Source organism: Sus scrofa, chromosome 8 (genome assembly GCF_000003025.6).
Source record: "Sus scrofa isolate TJ Tabasco breed Duroc chromosome 8, Sscrofa11.1, whole genome shotgun sequence".
Classification (NCBI taxonomy): Eukaryota; Metazoa; Chordata; class Mammalia; order Artiodactyla; family Suidae; genus Sus; species Sus scrofa.
In genome coordinates, this window is record NC_010450.4 from 104,699,264 (window position 1) to 104,713,127 (window position 13,864).

At 38.4% G+C, this 13,864-nt stretch overlaps 2 protein-coding genes across 3 annotated transcripts in view; one reads left to right on the forward strand and one right to left on the reverse strand.

The window, feature by feature from the left end:
* SEC24D (SEC24 homolog D, COPII coat complex component) overlaps positions 1–13,864 on the forward strand; it is a 444,678-nt gene that overhangs the window by 138,541 nt on the left and 292,273 nt on the right. The window lies entirely within an intron of this gene.
* The window catches only part of SYNPO2 (synaptopodin 2), a 166,590-nt gene that overhangs the window by 21,684 nt on the left and 131,042 nt on the right, over positions 1–13,864 (reverse strand). Inside the window, exon 4 of one of the 2 annotated variants that reach the window (XM_021100699.1) lies at positions 10,994–12,912. In XM_021100699.1, the coding sequence (XP_020956358.1) occupies positions 10,994–12,912 (1,919 nt within the window). Of the gene's footprint in view, positions 1–10,726; positions 12,913–13,864 lie in introns of both variants that reach the window. The other variant, XM_021100698.1, reaches the window with a different exon arrangement.

Consider the following 13,864-nt stretch of genomic DNA (forward strand, 5'->3'; position numbering starts at 1 on the left):
ATTTAAAAAACAAATTTAGAAGACTTTTTAAAGCAAATTATTTGCAACACGTTTTTAGAATGGCTGCCTGTGACGCACTCTGATCAGGAAGAGAGTTTGCTGCCACCTCCTGGGCCCCTAGAATAAAGTCATCAACATCAGCGCTTCAGGGCCTGTTCCTTCAGACAGGGCATCAAGAGCATTTGAAAGCAGGTGCTGTTTACAATTCTGGCTGTCCCTGATTGGATGAACTGGAAAACTATTCATGAGTTTTAAAGAATAAAGTCTACTTCAGTGTTTTTTGTTTTTTTGGCCACGTCCACCACATGTGGAAGTTCCTGGGCCAGAGATCGATCCCATGCCACAGCAGCAATCTAGCTACTACAGTGACAACACCAGATCCTTAACCCACTGTGCCACAAGGGAACTCCTGACTTCAGTGTTTTGTGTGTTAGAAAGTTGTTTTCAAAGTGCAGTTCACAACCATTGATATCAGAATCACCCGGGGTATATATATAAAAAACAAATTCCTGGGCCCCACCCAGAGCTACTAAATCAGAATTTCCCTGGGGAAAGGGGAATCAATTTTCCCTTGGGACCAAAAGTTGGAAAACTATATGTTAGGATACTCTGAGGGCAATAGTTTGCTAACACTAAATCCCTGTATATAAAGGCAATAACATTAGTTAGTGAATTGAAGTGTTAAATTTTAAATCAAAAGTTCTAAGTGATATATTTTGCTTTGCTCTTTATTTCAGTAATACCACCTGAAATGGATTGTAACATTTTGTTGGATATTTTATAATGTAGAATTCAAAATCTATTTAGCTCCTATTAAATTTACATGAAGGAATATAATTGACATCACTGATAAGCATTAACAAGTAGTCCAGGAGTTTTCATTGTGGCTCAGTGGGTTAAGAACCTGACTACTACCCATGAGGATGCTGGTTCAATCCCTGGCCCCATTCAGTGGGTTAACCATCCAGTGTTGCTCCAACCTTATGGTGTAGATCACAGATACGGCTCGGATCTGGCATTGCTGTGGCTGTGGGGTATGCCAGCAGCCACAACTCCAATTCAACTCTGGCCCAAGAGCTTCCATATACTGAGGGTACCGCTATTAAAAAAAAAAAAAAAAAGTAGTCCAGTGGTCCAGACCATCAATAAACTATAAGTATGATTAAAAAACAAACTTATTGTGTAGGGTTTGTATGATCCTTTAATTAGCATTTTATTTATATCAGTCCAGCCTTTTCCTTAGTGATTTTTAGCTCTAGAGGATGGTTTTGTGAACACTTCTTTATCAATCTGAGTTATGCTAGCAGAAAGAACTAATGCAATGCAAGAAAGAGACCTAGTTTTTTTCTTTTTAAGAAAAAAATGTAATTAAATGTCACAAAAGGAAAACTGAACTAAATAAATTTAACTGTATTTGAAACAAAAGCAATTTTGAATTCTGATAAAATTTTCAGAGTCTCAATGTGTTGTGATTTTTTCTTTCTTCACAATCAGTCCTAATTTCTGCTTCTGACTCAGAGGATTCTAGAAGTACCAGAAAACCCACAAAAATTCCCTGGGTTTGAAGGGCAGCTGGAATTTTAGGTTCCTCCCTACATCAGTCACTCAGCTTCTGAGAAATGTTTTTCATCATTTGCCCTTCAAGCTGAGAGTTTGCTCTGTTCAGACAGAGGTTTCACTCTTTTCTGGTTGTAGAAACTGATCATGCTTCTCAGGAAAGGGGATCCATTACTCTAAAAGGGCCAGGTTGCTGACCCTTTGTCCTGGGATGGTGTTGGGGAGGAGGGATAAGAACAGCTGTCTGCTGTGCCATCAGAGGCCAGCCAGGTTCTGTCAGAGCCCCAACTGTTGCAGGCCTGAATATGGGTAGCCTTAAGGATTGGGTTGCCAACTGTTCCACTTTCTGTGTGCTAGGCCTAGAAAAGCTTCAATTATCTTACTACAACCTTGCTCAGGATACCAACTATCCTATTTGGAGAATATATTTCATTTATAAGCATTTTCTATAAGAATTCTTTCTATATTGCTAAGTGTACCACACTCGTTCTCTTTAATATCGGTACTTTGAATTGAACATAGTCCCTTTGTAGTAGAGTCTGAAAATTTTTTTAAAAACACTTTTTACCAGTCTTTTTGAACCCCGTCTCATTTTTCTATACCACTCCAATAATGCTAGTACAATAGATGGAGACAAAAAAGAAAATTGACCAACAGGCTGAATATAGAGGAATATAGACATATAAACTTCAGTAAGAAGAAACAGTAGAGGAGAAACAAAGATCTCTCAGCAAAAAAGACTCCTGGGGATAGATTATTCCTCATGTCAATATGAGATTTGTTCAGATACTGCTTCTGCTTTTTCTATTTTAGTTCTGTTAGATACTTTAAATTGGAATTCATATTAACAGAAAAAAAACAAAAGAACTTGTTTAATTATTGCTTTTGAAATAGAGCTATTGTTTATTGGATGCCCTTTACAAGAATATTAATAGCTAATATATGGTGAATGCTTTCTATATGCCAGGCACTGTTCTATACACATAACACATATTGGTTTGTTTTAATCTTCACAATTTGTGAGGTATGCCTGTTATTCTCTCCATTTCCCAGCAGAGAGTACTGAGACACAGAAAGGCTGAATTATTTGCCTAAAATCTCCCTGTTGGCAAGAGGCAGCTTGGAATTCAGCTGTAGGCATTTGACCCAAGTCCACACACTTACCCACTGCAAAATGATGCCTCTGTAGGCTTGGTGTTTATGTGGAATCCAGTCATGGGTTGATTCCATTTAAGAAATGGTTACATTTTGCTTTCCCTAAATCCAATGATGACTTTTTTTTTAATTTAAATATTTGAGGGAACAATTTTTCCCTATTGTTGTTACTAAAATTTGAGGAGTTTCTCATCACTATTCTTTTTTCCCTTAATTTACCTGGTATAAATTAGCACAGCTATAGTAATATATGACAGCTCAAAGTGGGTGTTGAGGAACTTGCTCTAATACATTACAGATATTCCTTCAACGGTAAGTAACTAGCAAAATGTTAGGCCTCGCCCTATCATTTGAGTTAAAAGCAAATAGGCTAACAGAAATAAAGACAACAGCCTTTCTCCCTTCCCTTCCACCTGTTTAAGAGTGTCTATCATTTGGGGCTACCAAAGTTATAAAAAGCTTTTCCAACATTTCATACTTTGATTTAGAAGGCTTAAAGTAACTTTTGAGTTATTTCTGAAACAGGTTAAAACTGACTGCCTCTGATGGGCAATTCCTTTCATATGTGACCCTTGTCTTCTTGTCATCAAGAAAGGTGTGTAACCTTGTGATTAGAGAATGGCTTTGGAGGCTGACTGTTGGGTCTTGAGTTTTAGGCCCATCACTTTAGACAAGTTCCTTGATTTTATTTTCTCATCTGTAAAGTAGAATGATAATATGCTTCACACACTAGTCATTTTGTGATGCCTAAAAACGTTAACTTTTGTTAAGTATTTAGAATGGCACATAGTAAGCCCTCATAATGATCACTTTATAAGTGGCTCTATGATTTTTAAATTAAGGCAGTGAAGCTCTGCAAATACAAGAGGTTTTTAAAATTGACTTAGAAGTTCACATCTACTTTCTTTGAGGTTAGTGATGAGAATATTCAAACCTATGTTTAGAATCCATTACACTATTTCCTCAGGAGATGTTTTTAAAATGACAATGAGACATAGTTTAAGAGGGGAGCAAAACTACCGAAAGTGCATAGGATATAAAAATTTCCTTTCTAGGGAGTTTTTGACATAAATACTTGTTGAGAAACCTTCCACTGAGAACACTGCAGCAGCAAAGGTTTGCTGCCTCATTCATGTCCAGGGTGAATGCTAGATCATCCAGGAGAGACTTTAAAAATTCAAATGATGACTACTTTTTGGATGTATTTTGAAACACTGAAAACTTGTGACTTAGCATTATTCTGTTTAGAATTATTCTTATGGAAATAGCTCAAGTTATTGGTTTAGTAGCAAGTCAAGCTGAGTGCTCATTCACTACTTGATAAGAAAGTTCTCAGAATTACTTTTAGTCAGAAAGGCGTGAAGCCAAGGGGAGAACTTCCTTTTATGTAGCGCCTTTGATTTTTTTTTTTTAATGACATTCCTTCCCACACCCAGCCCACGAATATCCCCTTTTCACCCTGAAATAAGAAAATGAAAGAAGTTGGGGGAACTCACACATAATTACTGATAAAGCCACAATTTCTATTTATTAATACAGGTGCTTTCTCAGAGACTGGTTTTCCTTTCCAACATACTAACATAGCATCTGATTTTATGAGCAATCTTATGAAAATGGTGGGATCCTTTCTAATACTGAGTGATACGGTCACTCAGTATGGTCAAAACCATCCATTAATGAGATGCAGAGTAGGCTCTTGGTGGATAGTTTGGTGAACAAACAATTAACAGGACTCAAGTAATGGGATTCTGGGGTATAATGAGACTGTGAAAACCACATGGTACTGAAGGGAAAGCCTGGGCTTGGGCGTCAGATAAATATGTATGTCTAACCCTAGCCCACTACTTAAAAGCTTAGTGATTGTCAGACAAATTGGTTAGCCTCTCTGAGCTTCAGATATCTCATCTGCAAAATGGAAATAATAATACCTCACTTTCAGGGTAATTCTGAGAAGTAAATGAAATCATAGTATAATTAGTTAAGGTCATAGGTCTAGACCCAATCCAAGGTCTGCTGCTTAATCCAAGGTCACTGTGTGATCTTGGGCAAGATATACAGCCTCTTTGTACCTCAGAATCCCATCTATAACCTATAAACTGAGGAGAATGATGGTACCTATCTCACAAGGACTACTGATAAAAAAAGATAATCTATGGTAGTTGCCAGAGGAGTCGTGGGGGGGTGGGCAAAATGAGTGAAAGTGGTCAAAAGTACAAGCTTCTGGTTATAAGATAAATAAGTCCTGGGAAATGTATAGCATGTATAGCATGGTGACTATAGTTAACAATACCAAACTGTATATTTGAAAGTTGCTAAGAGAGTAGATCTTAAAAGTTCTCATTGTAAGAAAAAAAAAAAATGTGTAACTATGTGTGATAATGGATGTTAACTACACTTGTGAAGTCAATTTGTAATATATACTAGTATCAAATCATTACATTGTACACCTAAAACTAATATAATGTTATCATCATCTTAAAAAAGAGAGATAATCTATGAAGATACTTGGCACAATTCAGGGCTCAAAGTTTGTGCTCCATTAATGTCAGCTATTGTTATAATTTATGGAAAGTATTTAAAACCATTAGTGGCTTTTAGTGGAAACTGAATACCTCAACCACCCACCCTACCTCCTGCCTTCTCCTTAGATTTCATGAGGTTGTTTGAAAGGTTGCCACAGATTCCATCCTCACATGGCCATGTCAGCCTGACTAGGACCATAATCTTGACTCGGGGCCTTTGGGTGGTCTTGAAAACAGTTTATTTCACTAAATAAAGATATCAAAGATTCTCCCTGACTTCTAAAATGATTCCTGAAAAACCAAAACACTTTTGCTCTTTGATATTTACTTCCAAGAAGAAAAGTTTTCTGTTTATTCCTAAAATGTGAATTTCTTTTCAACTTAGAGCTAACTGCAATTCTTTGTTTGTTTCCATGAACAACTACTAATAGTTATCAAGGTGCTCAAGAAGTCAGGGCTATGAAAGCTGGAGTCCTCCAGGGTGTAAATGTTATTTTAAGTGTTATTATTATTATTGGGTAGAAGAAGAAGGGTAGTCTGGAAAGTAGGTGCTTGTGATTATTTTTATTAGGGACTATGAATATGTATTTCACCAGTCATAAAGCACACATAATTTAGATAAACATATCAAGAATGAGGTATAAAGAGAGGTAAACATGAGGAACTTTATATTTAGAACCATTTAGAATGAAAACTTAAGAAATTCTGTGTATCACTAACAAATGATTATTTAAACTATACGACCCTATAGAGATCTTTTTTCTTTTTATACTTGAGAAACACTTTATTAGCTGGCAAAACTCTGCTAAATATCAGGAGTCTGAGAAGTATCTGACAGGATTTGATGTATTTTTTTAATTTAATTTTTATTTTATATTGGAGGATAGTTGTGTTAGAATTTGATATTTTTAAATTAAATTTCTCTTTATTCAGTTGCCTCTGAGTAGTAAGTTCTATGATTATCAAGTGCCAAATGATAATTTAGTATACAAATATACATACCTTAGAAAAATTTCTTTTAATGTAAGAAACTGGCTGAACCTATTAAAATTAAGGAAAGGATAGTCTGATTTGGGGACTTCTGTATTGTATTGGCCGGATGCTCCATAGGATGTCCTATAATTTTTCTATTTATTTACTTTTTATTCAGACTGGTCTCTTTTAGCAATTTTGCCTGGTGTTTAGGTCCTGTGGGAATTTACTAGCTTGTTTTATGGCCTTTGGCCAATCCTGGTGGGAAGTCTAGAGAAGAATTCAATTCTGCTTTTTCCCAGAATACTTGTTGACAAACTCAGAAGCACTGAAGTGTTACACGAGTCTTTGTGTCCCCCAGAGTCCAGTGATAAGGGGACATGAGGCCAGCAAGGCAGAGTGCTTCTGGGAATATAATGTTGGCTCTCAGAATTTACATATCTTTCTCATGAACCCTTAACAATTTTTAAAACAAACTGAACAACTCTGATTCTATGAGGGAATGAGAACACAGCCCACAACTTCCCTCTGGAAACATTTTAAGCATTTAGCTTTTCGGAAAACAATCACTTCTTTTTGATGACCATGACTTCAAATACCCTTCCTGCCAGGCTGGTGGTGACTCATATAAAAGAGCAATGGATTTCAGGAATTCAGCCCTAGAATATGGGTACTTGCAGGTTCTTGAATTTATAACTGGATGAAATGATACACAGTGACAGACTTTTGTTTGAAAGAGTAAATCCAAACTCAGACACTAACAGCCAAATGTCTTTGTATGTTTTCAAGAGACTTCTGTGAAAGTGCTAAAGTCAGAATGTTTGATAGTCCTGTCAGCAGCAAGTAGCACTCGAATTTTTTTAAACTAGTAACTGTTAACAAAATAATGGTCCCACATAAGTTAGCATACCCCCCTTTAATCATTTGTTTTTGTCATCTAGATGTGACTCTTGCTGCCAGGCTAGAATTCAGCTATGTGATAGTATTCAGTTGCCCTAGGAAACCTACTTTTTGAAAGGGATCAGCCCTGTCTAGAAGAGTTAAAGAATTCTGGATTACTTTTAAGAACTACTGTAACTGAGATCAGTTTTTCTATAGTTAAAATGAGTTGCTTCTTGTGAAGATTAAATGAGAAACATGTTATCATTAACAATCATACTAGATATATTTTGAAGTACAAACTTTTACATGCTCCAGAAGGACAACCCCAATGTATCTTATAAAACATATTCCTAAAAATGTATGTGTTAATGCAGAAACAGTGTGATTTTTTTCCTCTCTCAAAGCAGAAAGTGTTTATTATTGAAATATTAGAAACAAAACTGTTCTAAGATTAAAGTGGCAATGCTCAGAATCACAGTCTTACTAGTTTTATGAATCAATAAGCTCTCCTATAAGACTGAGAAGAATATGTGTAGTTACACTTACATAGTATCTTTCTTCCTAGAATATCTAGTGCTGTGCATACTCACTATGGCACAACATTCCAGGAAGAGAGGTTTGAGACATCATTAAGGGGAAACTGGTGGAAAGAAATTTGCATGAGGTCCTGCAATAAGTCAGTGACTATGATTATATTTTATTTATATGTCAGTGCCTATAAACCATGGAGTGGATTCCTTGGGATAACCTAACACAAGCTCTAGGTAAATACTTGTTGCTATTTTGTTGATGATGAAAACTTGACTTCATAGGTGCTCTGCCTAGAAATTAAGCTAACAAAGGACAAGGGAAAAGGCAGGATTGCAAAAACTAAACAAAAACTGCCTCCTCATAACCTCAACCAGCCAACCAACCAATCCAAAGATCTGCCACCACAACAAAGCCAACAACACCCAGAATTCAAAGGGTGCCCAGTGGGAAGGAAGCTGAAGTCATGAGCCCTAAGTCTCCCACCTGCCACAATGACATCATTTCCATAACTCCAACCTGAAAAGTAGTATAGCTTATTGTGCATATAAGTTCCCAGGGGCTCCCTGATTCAAAAGAAGAGGCAAAGAAATCCCTTTCTCCAGGGTGCCTTCTCTCTCCCATGCCCCTATCCCTTGGGGTAAGATTAGACTCTGCAGTGGATACAATTTTGGAGGATTCCCACACCTTTTCCATAATTTGGGACTGTATAGTCTCAGATGGGCCCTCTACTACCAGCTCATAGTCAAAGTTGTGGATGTTTTGACTGCGTGCCTGACATGTTTCTTAGAAGCTTTTCGGGAACCCCACAACAATCCCAGCATGTTAGTTGTGTCTTTAGTCATCAATTCGCAACAGTGACTCTGCTAAGATGGCCACCTGTCCAATGGGAAATGGACCAAAAGCACTTCTCATTCTTGCATACCACAAACCACTGGACAACTGGGAATACTTGTGGGTGATTACCATTCTAGGCTACTTTTGAACTAGTGATCTCAAATTGACTACCATATGTTCCATTGTCTTCCTTCAAATTCATGCTGTTCTTTAAATGCTATGTTAAGAATGTAAAGTTATAAAAAATGATCTCCTTTCCTGCTTCACCTTAAGATGCCTTTTTTTGGTTGTTCTATTAGAAAAGAATGCAAAATGCCCAGCATTCAACAGACTTCCTTTGAAGGGAATAAGCAGTACAAACAATAGTGTTATATAATGGAAAGAGTGCTTTTTCCTTTATCCTGGATGAATCTTCCTAATTGATTTCCCAAAAAAGCAAATAAGAATCCAAGCTACATCCTGTGGTTCTAAGCTCTAGGTAAATTGCCACCAAAGGTAACAGAAGATTTTCCAGAGAAAAAGCAGAAGAATAAACCCCATTGTTCTGTAGCTGACTTAATTCTCCTCTGTTATGTCACAGAAATACCTATTGTTTGTAGTTTTACAATGTACAGAGAAATGGAAATGCTCACAAAAAAAAGAAATTCATATGTTTTGGAAGCAATAAAAGAGAAACATCAGAGAAATAACTTAGGTCAGAATAGGTCATACAGGGAAGTTTTTTTTTTAATATGTACATTAAACAGATAAAGAAGAAAATAATATTTTAATAGGATAGTGAAAAATATAGCAGATTGACAGTGACAGCAGAAAAAGAACAGGAATACAGATATTTTCAGAGGATGAAAATGGTACCATGTACCCTCACACCAGGCAAGCTTTTATGAGAGGTCTCTAGGTTTATCTCTTGAATCAAGTAGATGGTTTTCCTTGGAGCTGTCAAAAATGCTTTGTGGTTCTCTACATTAATTCATGTTGAATATTTTCCATGGTTGGTCAGACCTGGACTTAAAATAGATATGATAAAGGTCTTCAGGTTTACTGTCAGTAACATTATTAACTTCAGAGCCAGCTGGATGACTGCATGGTGTGTAACCAATCCAAATTTACAAGGTAACCTTGCCTGAATCCTTCTGGTCCATCAAATATAAATAATAAAGTGAAGGTGTGAGAATAGAATTGCAAGGAACAGCAGGAGCAGTTTTCAGAAAGCAAAACAAACACAAGAAAAAAATCTGTGAGGTCACTCAGAAATGATGCTAATAATGGTGTCCTCACCCTACAGTCTCCACTCATCTGGGGTTCCTTATGCTTTGCAATCAGCCTCTGGAGTCAGTAGCCCTTCACACCCAAATCATGTGGTTTCCCAAGGGAAAAGAATAGTTACTTGTACCTTTATCTGCAGCCTGTTCACCTTTTTTTACATTACTCCATTATACTCTACCACTTGCCTCAGCTGAGGAAAACAAACTTAGGTTTTCATGGGCAACTGGAGATGTTGTCACTTAGTTTCTTTAGTAAATGGGGAGAGAGGATGGTACTCAATCTCTAAGGATAATTTCTCTGCCCCACCCACCTTATTTAAGTCTTCTAAAATGAGCTTATATATGTAAAACATCTGGCAAGGAGCCTGGTACACAATAAGTGCTCCGTAATTGTTACTTCCCTCTTTCTTACCTAGCTTACTAAACTATGTACATTCCAACAATCCCCAAAGTACCTTCTCTTCTACATCAAACAAGTGGCTGAGGTTGACAGACCAGAACTGATCCCTGTCCTTGATAAATTTCTTATCCCTTAACATTAGAAATATATATAAAGCACTACTTAAAAAGGAAATATCAGTCAATATGTGTTATATTTTCACTACATTTGAACCTTTTTCACCGCGGGAACACAGCTGTTATGTTATGTAAAGACTATGTCCTAATGTTGATAACACTGATCACTGCCTTTCTTGTGGCTAAAGCATAAACCCTAAGTATCCTGCTTACTTAATACAATGGCCCATGTCTATTTGGGGGTGCTCCCGGATTTTTAAGTGTGCAAAGAAAATAAATATGTTAAGTCAATCTGAGTTAGATTTTTTGACTCAGTAAAAATATTCTGCTTCTTGGACCCAGATTGGGAGGTGACATCTGAAATTAAGTAAGTTGAGGACTTGCTAGGCATTCTCAGGGACTCAAGTAACACTGCAAACAATTCATTTCAAGCAAAGTGGACACTCAGCTTCAGCTACAAGATTACTCTTCTACAACAGATGGTTTCCACACCTGAACTGTGACACCACTTTTCTTGGCTGAGAACTTTGGCCTTGGTGCTACAAGGTAAGATGGTGAGGCTGATTCTTGCTTTGGCGAGGTGGGAATGGCCACAGGCACTGGGGAGGCACTGACTGGTGAGGTGGCCTCAGCAAAGAAGGAAGGCGGAGAGGTATAGGCTGGTACTGAGTACACGGACGAGGCTTGCACATTAGTGGGCGAGCCAGCATTCACTGGCCGAGGAGGAAGAGCTTGCTTCATGCCTGGCGCTGAACTGACCTTGACTGATGCCTTTGGGGGGAGGCCATCCTTTGAATCTGGAGGTTGGAAAGTAAACAAGGACGCATTTAGCTGATACGGTTGGTGCTTCATTACATCCAAAGCATTGAGGGGTTTCTTGCCCTTTTTCTTGCTTGTTTTAGAGGCCTGCGGGGCTGATGGCTGAGACTTGACAGCAGCCAGTGGGTAGGAAGGGGAATGGATAGGATTGTAGGCCACAGGAGGAGGTGCTCGAACGTTGGAGGAGTACTTCCAGCCAGCTGGTAGAGATGGAGTGGGAGACTGTGCACGAGCAGCGTGAGCTTGCACCGTGTCTGAATCCACCACATACTTCTCCATCCTAGACTGCCTTTTAGCAAAGAGCTGGGCTCCTTTCCCGCTCATTCCGGGAAGCTCATTGGATGGTCCCACTGCACCAGCATGAGCAGCATTTACTGTTGGTGTGGGAGCTGCTGGCTTGGGAGTGTAGTTCAGAGTGGCTACTGATGCTTGTGGTCCTTTGAAGGGACCAGCCAGGTTCAAAGCACTTGCAGGCCGGGCAGGAGGATAAGAAGGCTGGGCTATTTTGATGGAGGAGACAACGGTGCCCTGTGATGGACTGGATGTGGGAAAGGCAGGAGGTTGGGTTGGAGCCACTCCTGGCGACCAGACTGGAGAAACTGGAGTTACTGGTTGGGAGGATGAGGACTTGACAGCAGGCTTCGGAGCAACAGGAGGTGGGGTCTTTTGTTTTGTAGAGGAGCCTTGCATGAAATTACAAGCCTCTGCTCCTAAACTGAGGTAGTCTTCTTCCGGTCCAGAATCACCTCCAGCTCCAGTGCCTTTTTTTCCTTCTGAATTTTGAAGAAGTGACAAGAGTTCAGGATTTGGGCTTACTTTGGGCTCTTTAAAAGTGAACATGGGTTTTGTTGTGCTTCTCCTTTTAGCCTCCTGCAATATTCCTGTTCTTTTTGCTGGTACTGCGATCCTTTCATCCCGAGAAGCTATTCTTTCAGATGAATCATAAAAGGCTGGTTGGGACCATGGGACAGGCTGGGGCCATGGAGGGGGCTGTGCTGGGCCAGCTACTGGACTTGACACTGCCCTAGAGAAGGGTTCTGGTGGGGGTGTGACTGCAGAATAAGGTGGAGGTGCAGGAAAGTCAGCGATGGGACTTGTCATGTTTCGGGTTGGAGAGAAGGGCGTTGCTGGCTGGTTCACAGACCCTGGGAAGGGTTTGGCCGTTCTATTCATAGGGGTCATTCTCTGAGCATCTGCCGTCTCAGACATCCCGGTGAAGCCATTCTGTTGAGTCATATGGCCAAGACCTGGGCTCACCTCAATGTAGCTTTTGCTCACAGAGCTCTGCACTCTCACTGATTCTTCTTCCTTCCTTTGGTAGGATGTCATGGTTCTCAAGCCATCCATCTGGGCAGCATTTGGTTCTCTGCTTGGCACTCCACCCACCCTTTCCTCCTCTTTTTGGGCTGTAATCTGATCCATTCTCTCCCTCCTCTTGGCAAACATGAGGGCTCCCTTGCCTGTGGTGTCTGGCAACATCTCCATCTTATCCCCTCTGTTCAGTTTCTTTTCAATTTCCACTAGTCCAGAATCCCAATCAAAGTTCACAACTTGTGTGTTGTCGTCAATATCAGACAATAACTCTTCATCTACCTCTGATTCGCTTGCACCCAGAAATGCTACTTCACATGTATCTTCTTTGTCCCCTTCTTCCTCCTCCTCGTCGGCCTCTCGCTCAAGTTCACCGGTCCCGTAGCTGACTAGGGTGTATTTCCTGGCCCTCCGACGACGCTTCTTAAACATCAACACCCCCTTGGAGTTGGGGTTGGGGGCATCTGTTAGAAGGAGGGCAATGCTTTTGCATTTAGACTTTGCTTCTTTCACCTGCTTTTCTGATAGGCTTTCACTCCTTCTGAGCCCTAGGGAAAGTATAAAAATTATATTGAGTTGAGGAGTTCAAGTAAGACTCCATACCAACCCAGAAATCGACTGGGGGAAAATGAATATGGAAAAAACATGTTTACAATTGGGTACCAAATTTTGAAACAATCCAACTCTTTTCTCTTTCTTATTTATTTTAAAATACATATTTCTATAATAATATATATGATGATATGATAGAATATATATAATTTGTGTGTATACAGTATTTCATTTCATTTTTTCATGTATACCCATGTTAATTAGAATATATATTTCAGAATTTGTTTCTGTATGGATTCTTATACTTTAACAATAAACACTGGCTAGTAAATGTTGGTTAATAAGATGTAATTAAAATTACAAAAGAAATAATTTAAGGACATAATATTTTCGGAAAACAAGTTAAGACACGCCTTGCATTTCCACATTAAAAAAAAAAAAGTCAATGTTTCCAAGCATTTAAAAAAAGCAAAAGAGGGAAGAAAAAATATTTACCTAAATGTTTTAATGTAATAAGTTTAAATATTTGTTTTCTTTTTTTCTTTTGACTTTGACATTCTCTCAGTCTTTGCACTCACAGATACTGAATTAATATAAATTTTAAAAACTGAATGAATGAAGGTACTGAATAAATAATAATTCAGAATACAAGACTATTGTGAATACATTTATGAAATTTTAGTTACAGGATTGTCTAGATAAATTTGTAAATGTATAGGTAAATGTATACCTTGGAAATATATTACTACTTCAGTTGCAGCAAGAATAAGTGTAAATCATGGGAAAATTTAAAAATTGTATGACTAATGACCCTTTTAACTGTGGGTAAAAGCTGATGAGGAAATTAAGTCATGTAAAATCAAAGCTTGACAATTTTAAAATAACAAAAATACATTTTTAAATTTTATTATTATTGTTATAAGAAATTGGTGGCAAATTAGTTTATAG